This window comes from Echiichthys vipera, assembly GCF_963691815.1.
Source record: "Echiichthys vipera genome assembly, chromosome: 8".
Lineage (NCBI taxonomy): Eukaryota > Metazoa > Chordata > Actinopteri > Perciformes > Trachinidae > Echiichthys > Echiichthys vipera.
In genome coordinates, this window is record NC_139833.1 from 11093481 (window position 1) to 11110021 (window position 16541).

The 16541-nt window shown below is 43.6% G+C and overlaps 1 protein-coding gene across 1 annotated transcript in view; it reads right to left on the bottom strand.

Annotated features, from left to right (window-relative positions):
• cicb (capicua transcriptional repressor b) overlaps nt 1-16541 on the bottom strand; it is a 33929-nt gene that overhangs the window by 3770 nt on the left and 13618 nt on the right. Inside the window, exons 3-15 of the mRNA XM_083917797.1 lie at nt 8213-8362; nt 7883-8057; nt 7198-7309; nt 6922-7104; nt 6640-6772; nt 6364-6539; nt 5873-6011; nt 5452-5549; nt 4329-5340; nt 4074-4213; nt 3775-3935; nt 1528-1718; nt 12-261 (exon numbers count right to left, since the gene is read on the bottom strand). Coding sequence (XP_083773923.1) covers nt 12-261; nt 1528-1718; nt 3775-3935; nt 4074-4213; nt 4329-5340; nt 5452-5549; nt 5873-6011; nt 6364-6539; nt 6640-6772; nt 6922-7104; nt 7198-7309; nt 7883-8057; nt 8213-8362 — 2920 coding nt within the window. The remainder of the gene's footprint in view (nt 1-11; nt 262-1527; nt 1719-3774; nt 3936-4073; nt 4214-4328; nt 5341-5451; nt 5550-5872; nt 6012-6363; nt 6540-6639; nt 6773-6921; nt 7105-7197; nt 7310-7882; nt 8058-8212; nt 8363-16541) is intronic.

Here is a 16541-nt window from a genome sequence, read left to right on the forward strand (position 1 = left end):
GATGGGGCTGCGGATGTGTGTGTGTGATTGTGGCGGGGGTTGCTATGTGTTTGGACAGGATGTGGGGGGAAGCGTTGGAAGTGCTAGAGACGGAGTAGACCACGCTGGGGGGTACTGCCGTCATGGAGACCACCCCTGTTGCCATGGTGACGTTAGGTGAAGGAGGGTAGATGGCGGTGACTATCTGGCCCCCAGAGGCTGAGGAGGGGGCTGAGGTGGAGGGCTGTGGAGACTGAGCTGTGGCTAAGAGCGGTGGCTGACCTGGATGAAGGAAACAGGACAAACAAGAGGCCAAATATTCTTTTCATTCTCTGTGGCAACATTTTCCCACCAATAAATGTCCATAATGCTTCTTTATTGCCTATTAATGTACAAATCAGAGATCAATTATCTATTGCAAATTGTCAGTCTAGATTTGCCCCTGTAAATGGGGTTTTAAGATGGTGAGGTACTTAACTAATATCAATAACAACTGGACACCAAAGATTTTGTCACAACAGATGTTTGAATTTGTATTCAATCAAAAGATAAATGTGGTTTGTGGTTCAGGGGTCAGTTTTTAAACTTTGTTGTTCAGAGGTCAGCAAATGTTTAAGGCACAGTGGAAAAACTCTTGTTTATTAATTTCTTAAAGTTAAACTTAAATTCTATTGCTAGGCAACAGCCTGGGTCTGTAAAACTTCCTGATCATGTGTCATCCACATGCACCACAACAGGAAATAAACTGGGGCACATTTATATGTTTATGTTTACAACGGTGAAATGGTCTTTATATTTCCTTTATGGTTGAATGAAAGTTGTTAATACAGATCTGTTTTGGCCAAACAGGCTAAAGTCGTAGCATGTGCACTAGTGTGTTTACAATGAAAGAAAATTACTGTAAGCATACTAAATATGGTCAATTTTTTCAGAGTGAAGTTGATAAATACTATTTTCCCACAATGAAGGGAATGGGGAAGCAGTTCGCAGCTGGAAAAATAAAAACAATTTCAGATGATTGTAAAAGATCTTGGAAAACCAAAAAAAGTATTAAATCTTAGGAAAAACATTTCTATGTCCATTTGTGAAGTTTAATTGGCAGTTGCGTTCCAAAAGTTGCAGTTTAATTGACGTCCCATATGTTTTATAATTTCCTGTTAGTACAAAATGGTGAAGTATGTTCTTCGATAAAAGACTATACCATGAAGACTAGTATAAAGTATATACTGTATACATGTAGGCTGTAGTATACAGCTATAGTATCCATGGTTTGGATGCCTTCTTCATGTTGGGCCAGAAGTTGATGATGAGGTCTGTTTATTGAGAGTTAAACGAGCTTTGTATTTACATTATTACCCACAGTAGATTCATAAAAAACATGTAAAAAGTTTTAATATAAGTTATGAAATGTTGAAATGTTGGAGGGCTTGATGTGGCCGCTGTTTGCCTACCCCTGCTGTAGTTCATTTAGCTAATTTCACAAAAGACTTGAAAAACACAGAATTGTTATAGAAAGAACAGAAACAATGATCGCTCCACAGCACTGACCTGCGATCAGGGGCTGAACCAGTGTCTGTCCAGGTGGTGCGATGGCTGTGAACCCGAGGGTTGCCAAGGGTGATGGCACATATGCAGATCCGGGCACCGACAGGGCTTGCTGAGGGTTTGAAGAGCCTGTTGTCGTGGAGACCAGAGGCAGACTGGATGGGACCCCTGGAGTGGACTGGACATAGGTGATCCTGCACGAGGAAGAGGTGATTAGACGAGAGAAATATGAGGAATAAAAATGAAGAAGGCACAGAGAGAGTGAAGATGGGAAGATGACATTTGTAATTAAAGGTGTCAGAAGGTGTTGTGGTACAATAATGAGCCAGAAAGAGAAATGAAAGGAACAGAGACAATATTGGAAGGAAAGGAAAAGACAAAAAAGATGTGCCGCAATAAGGGTCAGTGGGTGAGTGTACATCACAGCGAGCAGCACTGGATGACTAGTGCTGTATGTGTGTATGTGTGTGTGTGTGTGTGTTGGTGTGTGTGCTATGAGCTGAAAGGTAGTGTGGGGGTGGCAGGCAGAGGCAACTAGGGCCACCAGCAGCATGACTAACAGATCCAGAATAGAGCTGCACTGCTACAGCTGCACCCCTGCTGGAGTTTTTGTTTCTCCTACTGTCTGCTCGCTACGCTTTAAGAAATCGAGAAACGAAAAACAACACAACTTCCTTTTATTTGGTATCATCTATCAATTCCCAGAATCTAACTGGAGTTACTTAAATCCATAAAATACAAGGAAAATACATAATTATTTTGAAAAAAATAACTGTTAAACACTTATCAGCAAAGACATAATTACTATCTGCATTTACATGGAGCTTTTTATGCCACTTATAACCACAATCAAGTCCACAATAAAACTGCCTTGTTTAAACCCTTGTTCATAAACTGCTTCATCTGGAAACGTGTTTCACTGTTGAATACGTATCTGATCATGTCCAATGGGGATCATGCAAAAGCTCCACTTTAAATGTTGTGTTTACCAGCGATTTGCTCCTAAAATTCATTCAGCATGAAAAAAGCATTAAAAATGACTAATCGACCAAAAATAATCTTAGTCGACTAAGACCACAACAACAAATTAGTCGACTAACTGACTAAGAGGATGACTAAGAGGATGAGCCCTAGCTGGACCTCCTTTTTCTAATTTTCTATTCTGGAGCACGTACACAGCATATGCAAACAGAGCGCCTTATCCCAAATTTTCTGAAACAATACGTGAATCCTTTCATCAGTTGGTTTTCTATCATACAGAAACACATATTTGGCCTCTGTAAACGCCAAAGAAACAACAACAATAGAACCACTGCTGAGATCAACAGTATCCTGGGGAAAGAGTGAGACTGGCATATGTTCATAAATGGGCGCCTGCTTGTCAGAGCTGATTCAAGCTTTACTGATACATAATTTGTTTATAGCCCCTTTCAGTCCTCAGATCTGTAACATCTTTGGGTTGATTTATCTGTTAAAGAAACAGCTTCTGGGCTTTCAAGATCTCAATTATAGAGTGTTACAAGTCAAGTGTTACAGAGAGATACAGCGCTTCACTAGACAGAATTAGGCCCATATATGTATGTATATAGATATATATATATAAATATATATATATATATATATATATATATATATATATATATATACAAACACATATATTAATATATGTTAAAATGGGCTTTTGTACAGTATTTTCTTTGTAAAGGGTTTATTAAAGCAGAATTGAGAATTGGGCTGAAATGTTCTACAAAGCTAAGAAGGTCACACGAGTCAAATGTTTAGACCATTTTGTGTTCTGAAAAACACAAAATACTGCAAACATGACAGCAACATGCTCAAACGACAGTGCATTTACAGGTGAATTGCATGTCTGAAAAAAGCTTTCTTTCAGTGGCAGGTGGTTGGGTTTAGTCTCAAGAAAGTAAAATGGGTACTAGGCAGGGAATCACGAAAAAAGGCATTTCAAAAAAAGTCAATTTAGAATAACTGTTTGGCCTGAAAAATAATCTGCACTGCTCCGTTTCTTTTATTCAGGTGCACCCAAGTGATGACGTTTACCACTTCAGCACAGACTATGAGCCTTGAAGCTGTTATTTGACCTAGTATTGCTGTAGCAGTCTGTGTATACAGCTTGTATGAAGTGGATGCCCCCCGTGCAGAACGAAAAAGCAAAAAAGGGTGGTGTTTTATGTTCAAGAGGTATAGGATCCATATTCGTTAATTCATGGCAGCTAGTTTGTTATTTTCCACCTGGTAGGAGCTGGCGGCAGGATTACAGCCTGGGAGGGAGCTGACCCCGGAGCCACCACGGCTGCCGTGCCCACTGTTACAGGGAAGGGGCTGGCAGGATGAATTGCTCCACCCTGAGGCAGCTGGGACTGGACCACAGGCATGGGAGCTATCTGGATGATCTGACATGGAAAGAGGAAGCCATAAAAAAAATTACCATAAATACAGTTATGTGAGTTAATGATTTGCGTTTACTTTTTGTTACTGAAAAAAATGTACACAATTTATAAAGTTCTCATTTCAGTGAAGTTCTCACTGACCTTGCTTCCTGTCTGAGCACCGTTCTGGATCGGAAGAGGTGGGGCCACAATGGGAAACTGCTGGGCTGGGGCTGGTGCTGTCCGTACTGTTGCCATGGGAACAAGCATTTTGCCCTGGAGCACTGGAGACTGTGATTGCACTGAGGCAGAGAAAGAGGGAGAATGGGCATTTTATCAGGAGTCACCACAGAATAATAGCTGCATGCACCGAGTCATGACTCTACTTACTGTGATGACTGCAGTTCTAAAACTTACCTCTAGTTCCCGGGCTGATGACTCCCACTGCTGAGCTGGACGTATATCCTGTCAGTGAATTTGTCCCCTGCTGCTTTCCATTGGCCAGGGACATGTGTGTGTGTGGAGCTGCGGGCAGGTTGAAGATACTGGTTGGCTGGCTGAGCTGCTGAGGTGGACTCTTGGGGTTGGTGTTGGCAGGTAGGGTGGGCAGGATATACTGAACTTGTGTGATGGCCTTACCCACAGGGGACGAGGTGGGAAGGAACTGGGGTTGAAGCAGGGATAGAGGCAAGGGCCCGTTGGTTTGGCTATGCGGCACTGAAACAGTGGAGGAGGTAAAGGCTTGCTGCTGGGAAGGCTGAGGGTGGTGGGAGGGGGTGATGAGCTGTAGAGCAGGTTGAGAAGACAGAGCCCCTCCTAACACCAAATTAGTCACTACACCACCAGGGCCCACGCCTGCACCTAAAGGATTAGGTGATGATGAAGAGTAGTACCCACCCCCTGTGGCTGGGACCCCGCCTCCTGTTCCTATCAGTAGCTGTGGGTGCTGATGGGGTGTCAGGGACTTCCTCTCTGGAGGATGCGGGCTGGATGATGTGCCTCCATCTCTGGGTTTGCTGGCGATGGGGAGTTGTGTGCTGACAACAGGACGCATTACACTGGTCACCACCGTAGGCGCCACCCTTACAGCGCCAATGCCCAGGAGTGGGTTCCCCCCCAGTGAACCTACTGATGAGGAAGGATATCCTCCAGCTGGAGAAGTGGAGATGACTGATAGGCCAGAAGTGAGAGAGAGCGATGTGGCTTGCACTCCTCCTCCCCCCTCTCCCCCAAAAGTGTCCTTACCCTCTCCCTCTCCTCTGTCCTTCCTCCTGTGATCTGAAAAGCCACCTCCTCCTCCTCCTCCTGATCTCCCTTCATCATAACGCTTGCTGCTGGGGTAAGAGGACAGTGAGACACTTCTGCCATGAGGGGTATGGTGTGAGGAGGATGATAATGCAGAGGAGCAAATGACTGGAGCAAAAACTCTCTGAAAAGAAAGACAGAGAAAAGAATGTAAGTGAGGGCAAATACTGTACAGTGACAAGATACATTGGAAAGATTAATAACAGGAGTAGAAACGATTGTTTAAGCCGGTTACCTTCCGATCAGTTTCGTCTCCAGAACCGTTCTCACTATCGCTGTCAGTCACTCGCTCCTTACACTTGAGGTCTATGGAACTGCTAGGATAAGGGTCCTCTGTGGAAAAGCAAAATACACTACAGCTACACTTGACAATCCTTGATATGTATAGTCCCATCAAGTCAGTGTGTACTTAGTGTCTAAATCAGTTATCAGTGCCATCTGATCTTTTAAATCAAAACATGGAAGTGGACAAAAACTGGACACAATTTAGCCACATTATGAACTATATAATCCTATTGTACCATTGAATACCAATTCCACATGCATTTCCTGGAAATCTACAAAGTGGGTCAGTGACACAGGAAGCAGTGTACGAACACTTAAATAAATCTAATCTAACATTTGGTTTCATGAATAGAGTAGGTCTGATTTCTCACCAATGACATCATCGTCTCCCTCTTCCTCACAGATAACCATGCGCTCCTCGTCACTGGTCATGTCCTCGCTGACCCCACGCTGGGACTGCGACAGGGGTGGAGCATGACTCGGAAACTGACTGCCACCATCCCCACACATCTGAAAAAAATAAAAGTGAGAGATCCTGTAGCAGAGATGCTTTTAAAGCAAGTGATTTCTCATTGGCATGTGTTTTAGAATTTGTACAGTCAACAGTATTAAGTGTGAAAATGCCTCGTATTCCACTGTCAATAAGAAAGTCACAGTTTCCCATGTTTGTGAAAAGCAAATGTCAGAGAAAACTATTTTGTTGCAGTAGCTTTAATCAAGTCATATTAACAAAAACAGCAGAGCACTGTTGTGTCTCCAGCACTGGTAATGATCTCCAATTTATTTTACATTATTTACAAATTGCACAATTGCGTATTACAGAATCATCTGTCCAGGTCTATGAACTGTGCTCCTCTCTTACCTGTGCCAGTTCTGCCAGGGCCTGTGTATTTCCCCTGTCACTCCGCTCCAGGCTGTGTATGGCACTTTGAGAGAAGGCTCTGGGACGGGTAAGCTGTCCCACATGAACTTCTGTGCTCCTTTCAGACACGCCCACCAGACTTTGACCAACCCCCTTCAGCTCCACAGAATGGGGTTCTATAGGGGCAAAAATGAGGACTGTTAAAGGACTGGAACGGATAAAAATACTGTAAGTGTGTATGTTGTATGTGTATTGTGAAAGTTGAGTGAAACCCACCTGTGGACTCGGACATGCTCCTCTCTCTGATGTCTTTTCCCCCTGGGACCCCACGGCCTTCAGAGCTAGACTTCTTCCTGTCTTTGTTGCACCACTTCCAGTCAGGGTGGGCCTTAAAGTGGGCCTCTTTTACCTGGAAACAGAAAAGAGAAGGAGGGAGGAAGTGAAAAAGAAGGCACAAATATAACAGCTGTACTACTGTAAGTTAGTGAAGAAGCATTCGGTTGTATGTCACAGTTCTTAAATTGTGCAGTTTTTTTGTATGCAACTGCCTCTGTGTACCTGGAAGGCCAAATCATGGTACTTTTGTTTCTCCTTAGGTCCCAGAGCATACCACCACTCCCCAAGAATCTTGCTGACTGTCCTGTTGTCCTGGTTCGGGTGCCGCTGGTGTACCAATGCTCGGTGCCGCTTACTGAAAATCATAAATGCATTCATTGGTCGCCGGATGTGGTCCTTCTCTCTCTGAAAGAGTAAGCAGGAAAAACAGAGACATATTTTAGTAAGACGAACATTGTGAGGTTTGAAGTTGATGATAGGTGCAGTTGAAAAGAATACCTTTCCAGGGCTGCTCTTATCCCCATCTTTGGGCAACGCACTGAGGGACTGAGTGCGTCTCTTTACTGGGGATGTAGACAGAGGCTGCTCTGGTACAACTCCTGGGAGGAAGCTAAAAGGAGACAAAAACAGTCCTCAGTTTGTAATCTTAATTAGATATTTTCCTTGAGGATGATCGGCACATGCAGGCTTACACTTAAGTGCTACTTTCCCTGTTTCATATCTTAAACTGGGAAATATTCTACTTTGTAACTAGTAATATCTAACTTAGCGCTGTAAGTCTATCAGATGTAGACATAGAGCACAAGTAGATTGTCTCTGATGAGGTACATCAGCAGATTCAGCAGATAGCTCATCCATTTCAAAGGCTAACAGCCTGGCCACTGCCTTTCATATAGTGATAGAGCCCAGAGATGGAATGCTTTTGTTCCCATCTGCTTTGTTCTGGCATTGAGCTCTTCTGCTCAAATTAGTGCGAGGATACAGAAAATATCACACTCCCATACTGTATGTGTGGGTACAGAGTACCACACTGAAAATCACTGTGAAGGCTGGCTTGGATAAATACATAACCACTTTCTATATACAGACTCTGAAAAGAGTGTATGTACAGTGTGCAACTTTATGTGTTCATGTCACCTCATAGTTTTCACTGTAAAAACACAACAACAAAAAACACACTTACGGGTCATCCACATCACTCTCTGTCTCGCTGTCAGGCCTCTCCCTCTCTGCATCTCCTTTCTCCTTCTCTGGAGGTGGCTCATCAGAAGAGGGGGGAGGCCTGGGTGGAGGACCTCTCTCTACAATGGGAGGTGCCTCTGCGGGCTCCTGTGATGGCACTGCCACCCCCTGACACTCTGAGGAAGAACAACACAGAGATGCATACATGTTCAGGGCAAAGTCAACAATATATGGTATTCAAAACAGTATTAAAATCCAAGGAGAGGTATATGAAACTGGTGATAAACACATTTTCTACAGCGATCAGGTCAAACATTAACGTATTCAGTACCTGTCTTCAGACTGGCTGCTTGGGGGTGGTTGACTGGGTGCTGGCCCTCTCCTGGCTGAGAAGAAGCATCTGATTGGGTGGGTGCCAGGAAAGGGACCAATGAATGCCAGGGGAAGACTGGAACTGACCGGGGCTCTACATTGGTCCACACTGCAGAGGAAAACAACATTATTTATTACAGCCAACACCATCTGATGTCCAGAGCTTTATAAATGAGTCCTTACTCAGCAATGACATTCAAAAGAATCTTACATTCAGATAACCAAGATGCTACTTCCTTATTTGGTGAATCAGGGCCCTCTGTGCAAAACTCCCACCAGAGACGCATTCCTACTCCAATCACAAACTAATCATTTCTTAAAATGTGCTTGAAATGTTACCATACATGTTTTTTTTAATAATTATCTTGGAGTGATATAACAACACATAAATTCACTAAAATGCATCGCACTACTGGCTTTCATTTAGTTCAGTTAATATCTGGGGACACTGGGTGAATGCATTTAACTACCTCGCAGAATAAAAACAATATCAGTACTTTTTAGAAATAGAAATATCAGGACTGCCACAGTAGTCCACCTCCAGCCACTCAACTGGTTAAATCACTCCAACAACAGCAGATGTACAAGAGGACTCTCTGTTCTCAATAACAGGCTGGATGGAGAACAGAAGCTGCTACACTCTGAACCCCCACAAATGAGTATGGGATTGAATAAATCAAATTATCTTTGTTTCCATTATTGAAAAAAACCCAACCTTTTAAGGATAATTCTCCCAAAAACATTAAAGTAACAAAATCTGTCTCATATGAGGCTTTTGTTGCATAATGCTACGAGTAAACAATAATTAAATGTTGCTGTATGGAACAAATCTGAAAGAAAAGGATATTAATTATTTTATAAACAGTAAGTGACATGGACTAACCAAACATGCTTAATCCTGGGCGGAGATACTGGGGATTCTCTGATGAGAACATGGTTGAATGAAATCCTTGATGTTTCTCCAAAAAAAATATAATAATACCAATAAGTCCTTTTAAAGTCACTCTTCTACAACACACAGAAATCCAGGTAAAGAAACATATTTGATCCAAACTCTCGAGCTGATATTGCTGAGAAGCCCACAGATGAAGACGTGCTCAATGGTGTCTGTATCCGTTTCATCCCTACAGGTTGCGGTCATCATTCATAACAATTACCGCATCATCACCCTGCATCATGGGGATTTGAAGCTGTAGCATTGGGAGGAGGGAGAGAGGGATCCTCTTTCTTTTTCTTTTATCCCAATGCGAGTAAAAACTAAATGTCTGTCAAGTAGAGTCCATCTCTCCCTATCGCACAATAACGCAATCTAATAACGCACATGTAACAAACATCAGTGGACAAAATGTACGATAAACGATTGACTTAAAACACAACACTTAGGTTACATTTGTAAGAATGCAACAGTGTATGGACGACCCACTGAAACGATGATTATGCTCGAAGGCGAGGTTCCTCCTCCCCTTTGGTCTAATTACCCCCGATGCCCTCTCTCTCCCTGTTTGTTTACATTACTCCTGCAGCCTGGTCGTGAAGGGGTTAACAAGGCCTCTGGTCCATCCACGGTCCTGGATTAAAACCTCCGCCCGGAAACTACGCAGTCTTTCTGGGCCATGTCAAAACCTTGTTCTGCACTACAACACCGCTGCAGACATGTGGCCTTGGCAGCTATTGAGGAGTGAACCCGCTGTAACAGGGTTCCGATCAGGTATTGATCAAGAAACACTGCAACAAGCAAACTGGGGTGCGATCACAGCTCTAACTTGGCAAGAAGCTGCTTTATTATCATGCACTGTTCACTTAAACACGGACTGTAACGCGTGCTGTTTCATATAACAATAATAATGATTGTAATTATAATAATAATAAACCAACAGATCTATAGCTGCCCCTTGCAACAACCGGAGCCTCAAGTGCACCGCTTCCAAATTGGACCAACCTCTCGGGCACGCCCCTGGTCGTGCACCCGCCGCACAGACAACAGAGGCAAAAGAAACGCAATTGTTCTCATGTCTCCACTACAAAAGGCGTATTCACACGTTACTGGCTGTCAAAGAATAAAGTGCATCAACACCTAATCCTGACTCGTTGTCCCCATTAACCTGCTCCCGGAACTGTACTATAATGCACCTGTCCTAACCTGACAGTTTAGTTCAGCACCTGCCTGTAAAAAGAAACGACAGACACCAACTTGGGTTTATCTGTAGGCATTAGCAGGTGTGACTGTAAATCTGCTGCATCCATCCATCACATTAGTGCTTACAAGAAAACACTACCCATCAGTTTGATTATCAGGAGCTGTAACAAACACTATCGTCTCTACCCCAAAAGCTCTTTGCTGGTAGTCTCTAATCTACCTCCTGTCCTACCTACAGACCCTGACGTTAGCTATAGCAACTGATGAGTCTACAACACAGCGGTGAAAAGCGACCACGGTGATGAGGACTCCTGGCTCCGGTCGGCTATAGGAGGAAAAAAGGGGGGACGAGTCTCGGTTCTTTCTCCTCCTCAGGGTAGTGGTCGAAGATGCCCTGAATACTGGACCTGCTGAACCCGACGGGGGGCTCCGGCAGCGCTAGGGTAAAGCCGTGTTGGTGAGATCCGTCCGTCTGCAGCAGGTTAGCTAGCAAGTTCGTGCGGACGACATCGGCGCGTCCACTTCTCGGTTAACTCTTGGTTTTACGCGTGTTGTTTTGGTCCAGAAAAGTCCTCCTTTAGTGAGTTAACTCCCTTATTTTGTCTCGTTCTCTCTCTCTCTCTCTCTATCGCAAGCCTTGGCCCTTTCTTTCTCTTTCCCTCCCTCTTCCTCTTGTTGTAAACTAGGCTGCTTGCCCCCCCTGCACTCGCCCCCTCCCCTTCTCGTACTGTCAACCTCGCCCAGCCTTGTCCCGCCCTCCTCGGCGAATCCCGCTCTCCTATTGGCCCAGGCGGCCCCCTGTCATCTGCCCGCCGCGAACCCTGATTGGTCCGAGTGTGCACTGGAATGCCAGTCATATGCTAATCTCAACCGGCTTTACAACCTAAAGGCTCCTTTTATTACCACATAAACTCACTTAACTCCAATGCACAATACCAATAAATGCATTAACATTATTTATATCTATTGTAGCTGTATGAAAACAATAGTTGGCGTTCAAGTAATTTATCAAAAATGTGTTTTTTTTTATGTTTCTTTCGGAGAGCCCACCTCACGCGTGTTTCATTGGTGCAGGAGTCGTAGTAAACCTTGACTGATGCGTTGAAACACAAATCAAAAGCCGACACTCAGATGTAGGCCAACCAATGGCTTAACAGAAGTCAGACAAGATCCCTCCCTCTTACAAATGCTCTGCTAAAGCTTTAATACCCATGAAGACCATCAGATGCAGGAAGGCGCTGGCGAGCTATGTACTGTTTACTTTCCAGCTGGTTTTGGTCTTTTTATGCAATCTACACAGGGGGTGGATGAAGACGGGGGCTCTGGGTTCAAGATGACAATGCACATCTACACCCATTAAACCTATACGCTTATATGAGTATTCAGGCCATTCTGCGTGCTATCTGTGTGTTTTCCCACAAAGTTGTTCTATGCAGACATGTAGTGTATTATAAACCATCACTCATGAGAGGGTTTATAAATCTTTTCTCTGGCAACGCTAATTAGGAACACAGTTGAGAGGCAAGTGATGTAATTTTCCACCATAAAAGGCCCTTTTCAAATCCCCGAACATTTTTTTCCATCTTTCCATCATGCAAATGTGCCTCCTCCAGACATAATTTAAAATGTTCTTCTGATGCAACACTCACAGGGAGAAGGAGAGAGAGAGAAGAAGAGAATTGAAAACAGGAAAGTAGGGGTGGTTAGAAAGAGAGGGAAAATGGGTGGAGAGAGGACCAGAGGGTAAAAATAGACAGAGAGTCATTTTCAGCAGGAGAGTCAGGGAGGGAGGAGGAGGAGGAGGATGGGAGTGGGCGGAGAGAAAACAACTTGTTAAAACAGAACTTCTCTTAACGGGAGAAAGGGTGAGGGGAGGCCAGAGACGAGGGAGGCACCTAGAGACAAAGGGAAAGCATTTAAAGATACATGTATTTTTTAAGTATAACACAGATGCGGCAGAAAGTAAGAAGACTTGTGGATATGGTTTCCCAACATAGTGTATGTCAAGAAGTCATGCTCAGGTTAGCTCATCTGTCCATAAGACAAATACAATACTGGGAGGGACTTAATTACCAACCAGTCAGCTCATCAGGAGCTCGGTAACTGACCAATGAGGCTGTGAGAGCCACTGGCAGCTGATGTCCTCCTCAGTAGTAAAAAAGTTAACCCTCTCAGTCCCTGGTTTCACTTCTCTAATTAACAAAAACGCTGGAAAGTTTACATTTCTGCAACTATGCAAGACAAGATAAATAATATGCTAATATCTATAACAAAACGAAGCATATTTACAATGCACCTGAGCTCCCTCGGCTGTATCTTGAATCATTAGCATGAGTAAAACGTCTTGCATCATGTAAAAATATGGGGTGACTGTCTGTACTTCTCTTAAGACTGGGAGTTTCCAGACAGGGTTAAACTAATAGGCATTCGAAGAAGAGAGGCAGAGAGAGAGAAAATAGGAGATTGACAAATGCACCAAGCTCTCAACAAGTCTGCCCAGTGAACACAATGTGCTAAGCGGAGGGAGTCGGACAGCTTGGCTGAGAAGAGGGTGAAAGAGGGCACGGGTGGAGAGATGAGGGATTACTGTGGCTGTTCAGTGGTCACAACCCTGGGTAAACACTACAAGTCCTCGGTAATGAACTTCGTCTGAACAATTATTCAGAGACGATTGAGGAGTTTTCCCTTTAGCCTGGTTTGAACACACCTCAACTCTGGTTTAATTCACAAGAAAATACTGCCAATACGATTGTGTAAAAATCATATTTTTGTCACTTCAGAGGTAATTTCGTCATACAACAGCAATTTGAGCACAAAGAGATGTTAGATAACAAAATCTGTTAACTGCATGCTTGCAAAGCTGCACAGAGGAGGTAGACATGAGACGATGGTGGGAAACCACAGAGTTCTAGCGCTTAGTCATATATAAAAGAGATAAGCGGTGAAGAACGGCAAGAGTAAGAGAGCAGGTGTGAAAAAACAGTAGAAGAGAAATTCCCCCTCAGCTGAGCTAAACTCTCTCTCCCTGCTGCCGTGCTGGCAGTGCAATTTCTGTGTAGGTGTTCAGCAGCTTTCATTGGCTGTCTCCTCTTACAGAAATCATGCTTTTAATGTGCGTATGTGTGCATGTCTCTACCCCCAATTACATCTGTCAAACGCCACGTGACCTCACAAAAGAAACTTTTCCTCCTCCCAGTTACCTACGCTGGTACGGTGCAGGCGGAGCACCGCCTTCGCTCGCTCACCCATCCCATCTCTCTCATCCCTTAATTCATCTTCCACCCCTGTGCTCTGTGTCTCTCCCTCCCACAACCCACCATTTGCTCCGTCCAATTATAACTCGATCCACCAGTCCTTTGCAGTTACCATAGCAACAGCTATGTTGGGCTATGTCCCCGTGTCGACGTGGTCACCAGTCTGCCACTGACCATCACCGTCTATTGCATCAAAATAAAGTTAAGCCATCATTTATACGGGGCTCATGGTCACCCAGAGGGAAGAGAAACAAGAGGTTTTTTTTAAGACCGTCGACTCGATCGTGGCTTTGATCTTGTTTCTTTTGAAGCAAAAAAATAACAGCTACTCCCTATTTAGTTCAATGTTGTAAAATGAAGACTGCATCACAATTACTGGGAGCTGAGTAGATCTCATCACCCACAAAACACAATTTACACTCTGTGGCTACACATGCAGATTCACTGACTGTCTCTTCCCAACAGCGAATAATTAGCATTAGGGAAAGCACATGAAAGGCAAACTTTATACCAGTGTTTGTAGAGCCAGATCCCTCCATCCACTGTGTGAAGGAACTTGTAATGTATATGTTTGGCCATCTGGGGGCACTACTAGCCTGCAGATAAATGGCCAGCAGACGGGCAGCAGCAGTAAACCAGTTTAAAAGACTGTGGAGCTTGAGATGCAGGAAAGGAGAGGAGGAGAGTGGGATGAAGGAGAGAAAAGACATTCCTGAGCTAAATAAAAACTGCTCTCAGTCCAAACTTTGGGATATGAGGAACACATGAAAAGTGTGATCTCCTGAGAACAATAAGCGTGGGTTCAACTGAGATCCTGCAGAAGCAAAGCTAAATATCAGTCTAACTTTACGTGCACGCAGTCAAAGTCTTGAAGCCACCTCAGACTAAGGAGTCCCACTGCATCAGTGCATTTTGAGAATCTCCCCAAAGAACGCTTTGCCCAACAGGAAATAGGATTATTGTTGCACATGACTTTTATGGTAAGTCTTGAGGGCTTCTCGTGTGCTTTGGTGCCAGTCTAGATGGCTGTGTGATCCAGATGTGGTTGTTGCCATGGCCAGGGAGGATATGCAGGGCTTTAAGCGTTACGTAAAGCAGGGGTGGGAGGGAGTGGGGATGTTATTCCCGGGTATCCGTATCCGGGTAGACCAGGATGAAGAGAGCGAAGTGGAGAGGAGGGGAAGCGAAAAACACTGCAATGCGATGGAGCAAAGGGTTAAAACAAATGTGTCATAATTTTTTGGAAATAAAAATAAAAGAATGAGACGGAAGAAAGTAAGAGGGCAGAGAAATATACATATCCAAAATAACAGCGCAAAAAGTGTATTCACGTGTACTTAAGTGTGACATGTTTACTCAGTGTCGCACAAACTGCAAGTGCATGTGTGAGTGACACACAGGGAGACAGAGATAGAGAAGCATGCACACTTCATAATATTGTCATTTTAATTTCAATCATTTTTAGCTGTGAGCATTTTGAAACATACAACATCCATTTAATATGCTAAAGGATAATCATGCAGCACAGAATGTGAGATGCTGAGCAGTTTGTGGTCATATAGAGAAAAACGGATGTTTCAGTTGAAACTTGGATTTCGATACAGGAGAATAAATACACAAGACTCCTTTAAGACCTCTACAGCAACAATGTCATCTAGGTGCTCTCTATAAAAACACCACGGACACTTTTCTCACTGACTTGAGTTGCCACTCAAGAACGCAAAATTAAAATATTACTGAAATAAATGCTTATAATAAAGGTAATAAAGGATTCATATTAACAGAAAACAGTAGTAGAAGTGGAAGAAGCTGATTTAAAAATAAAGGATATTTGACCTGGAACACTTCACTCACTGCTTAAATAATTCAGAGGAAACCCTCCGATTATCCTGCATCGTTTCTGTTGACTAAAACCACCAAAGACGGACTAAAGAGGAGCCACCAATAACAACCAAATGTTGGTGCGTAAACGCATGTGAGCATGTTGAGGTTCCTCCTCTCTCAGTGGAAAGTGACACAAGCACACGTGCCCAACACACACACACACACACACACACACACACACACACACACACACACACACACACACACACACACACACACACACACACACACACACACACACATTTCTATTTGTGAATATTCTGTGTTATGTATTGGCTTCATCAGTGTGATGTTTGCTTTGTTGCCATGGCAACAGACATTTGGCGCTCACACATCATATCCGGTGCTCAATGATTGACTCTCAGTTACTCTTTCATGCACACACACTGCATGCGACACACACGTGACACCATAAAATTAAAAAAAAAAAAAAAAAACGGTCTCGTCCTTCACACTTATTCTGCTTGTTCCGTTAACAGTTTCGATTCGACAGAAGTTACAGGAAAGACGTTTAATTTACTTACTCGCTAGTGCGTCTTAGGTGGGAAAGCACACACACACGCATGCACACACACACACACACAAACACACCAAACACACACACACACACACACACACACACACACACACACACACACACACACAAGGAGCAAACCCAGCTCTGTTTTAAAAGTGTGTGTCAGTGTCAGGTGAGGAGCTTAATTGAGCCAGGAAATGGATGCCTTATTTTTGTGAGTGAACTAACAAAAACACAGAATATAAATGTGTATGTGCAGGATTATAATGGACGTAACAGAGACAAGAGAGGAGGAACTCACAAACGACTTATCTCTTGAAGGTATTAACCTGCTCCCTTACGTATCACGTCTCTTCGTCTTCTTACACATTAAATCTGCACTTTACTATAAGATCCATAAACTGTAAGAACTATATTGGTTTGCTGAAATATTGTCCTTTTATTAGCTGCCAGATATTTTGCAGTGATTTCATTCACTTCTGATGAAATAAAAGTT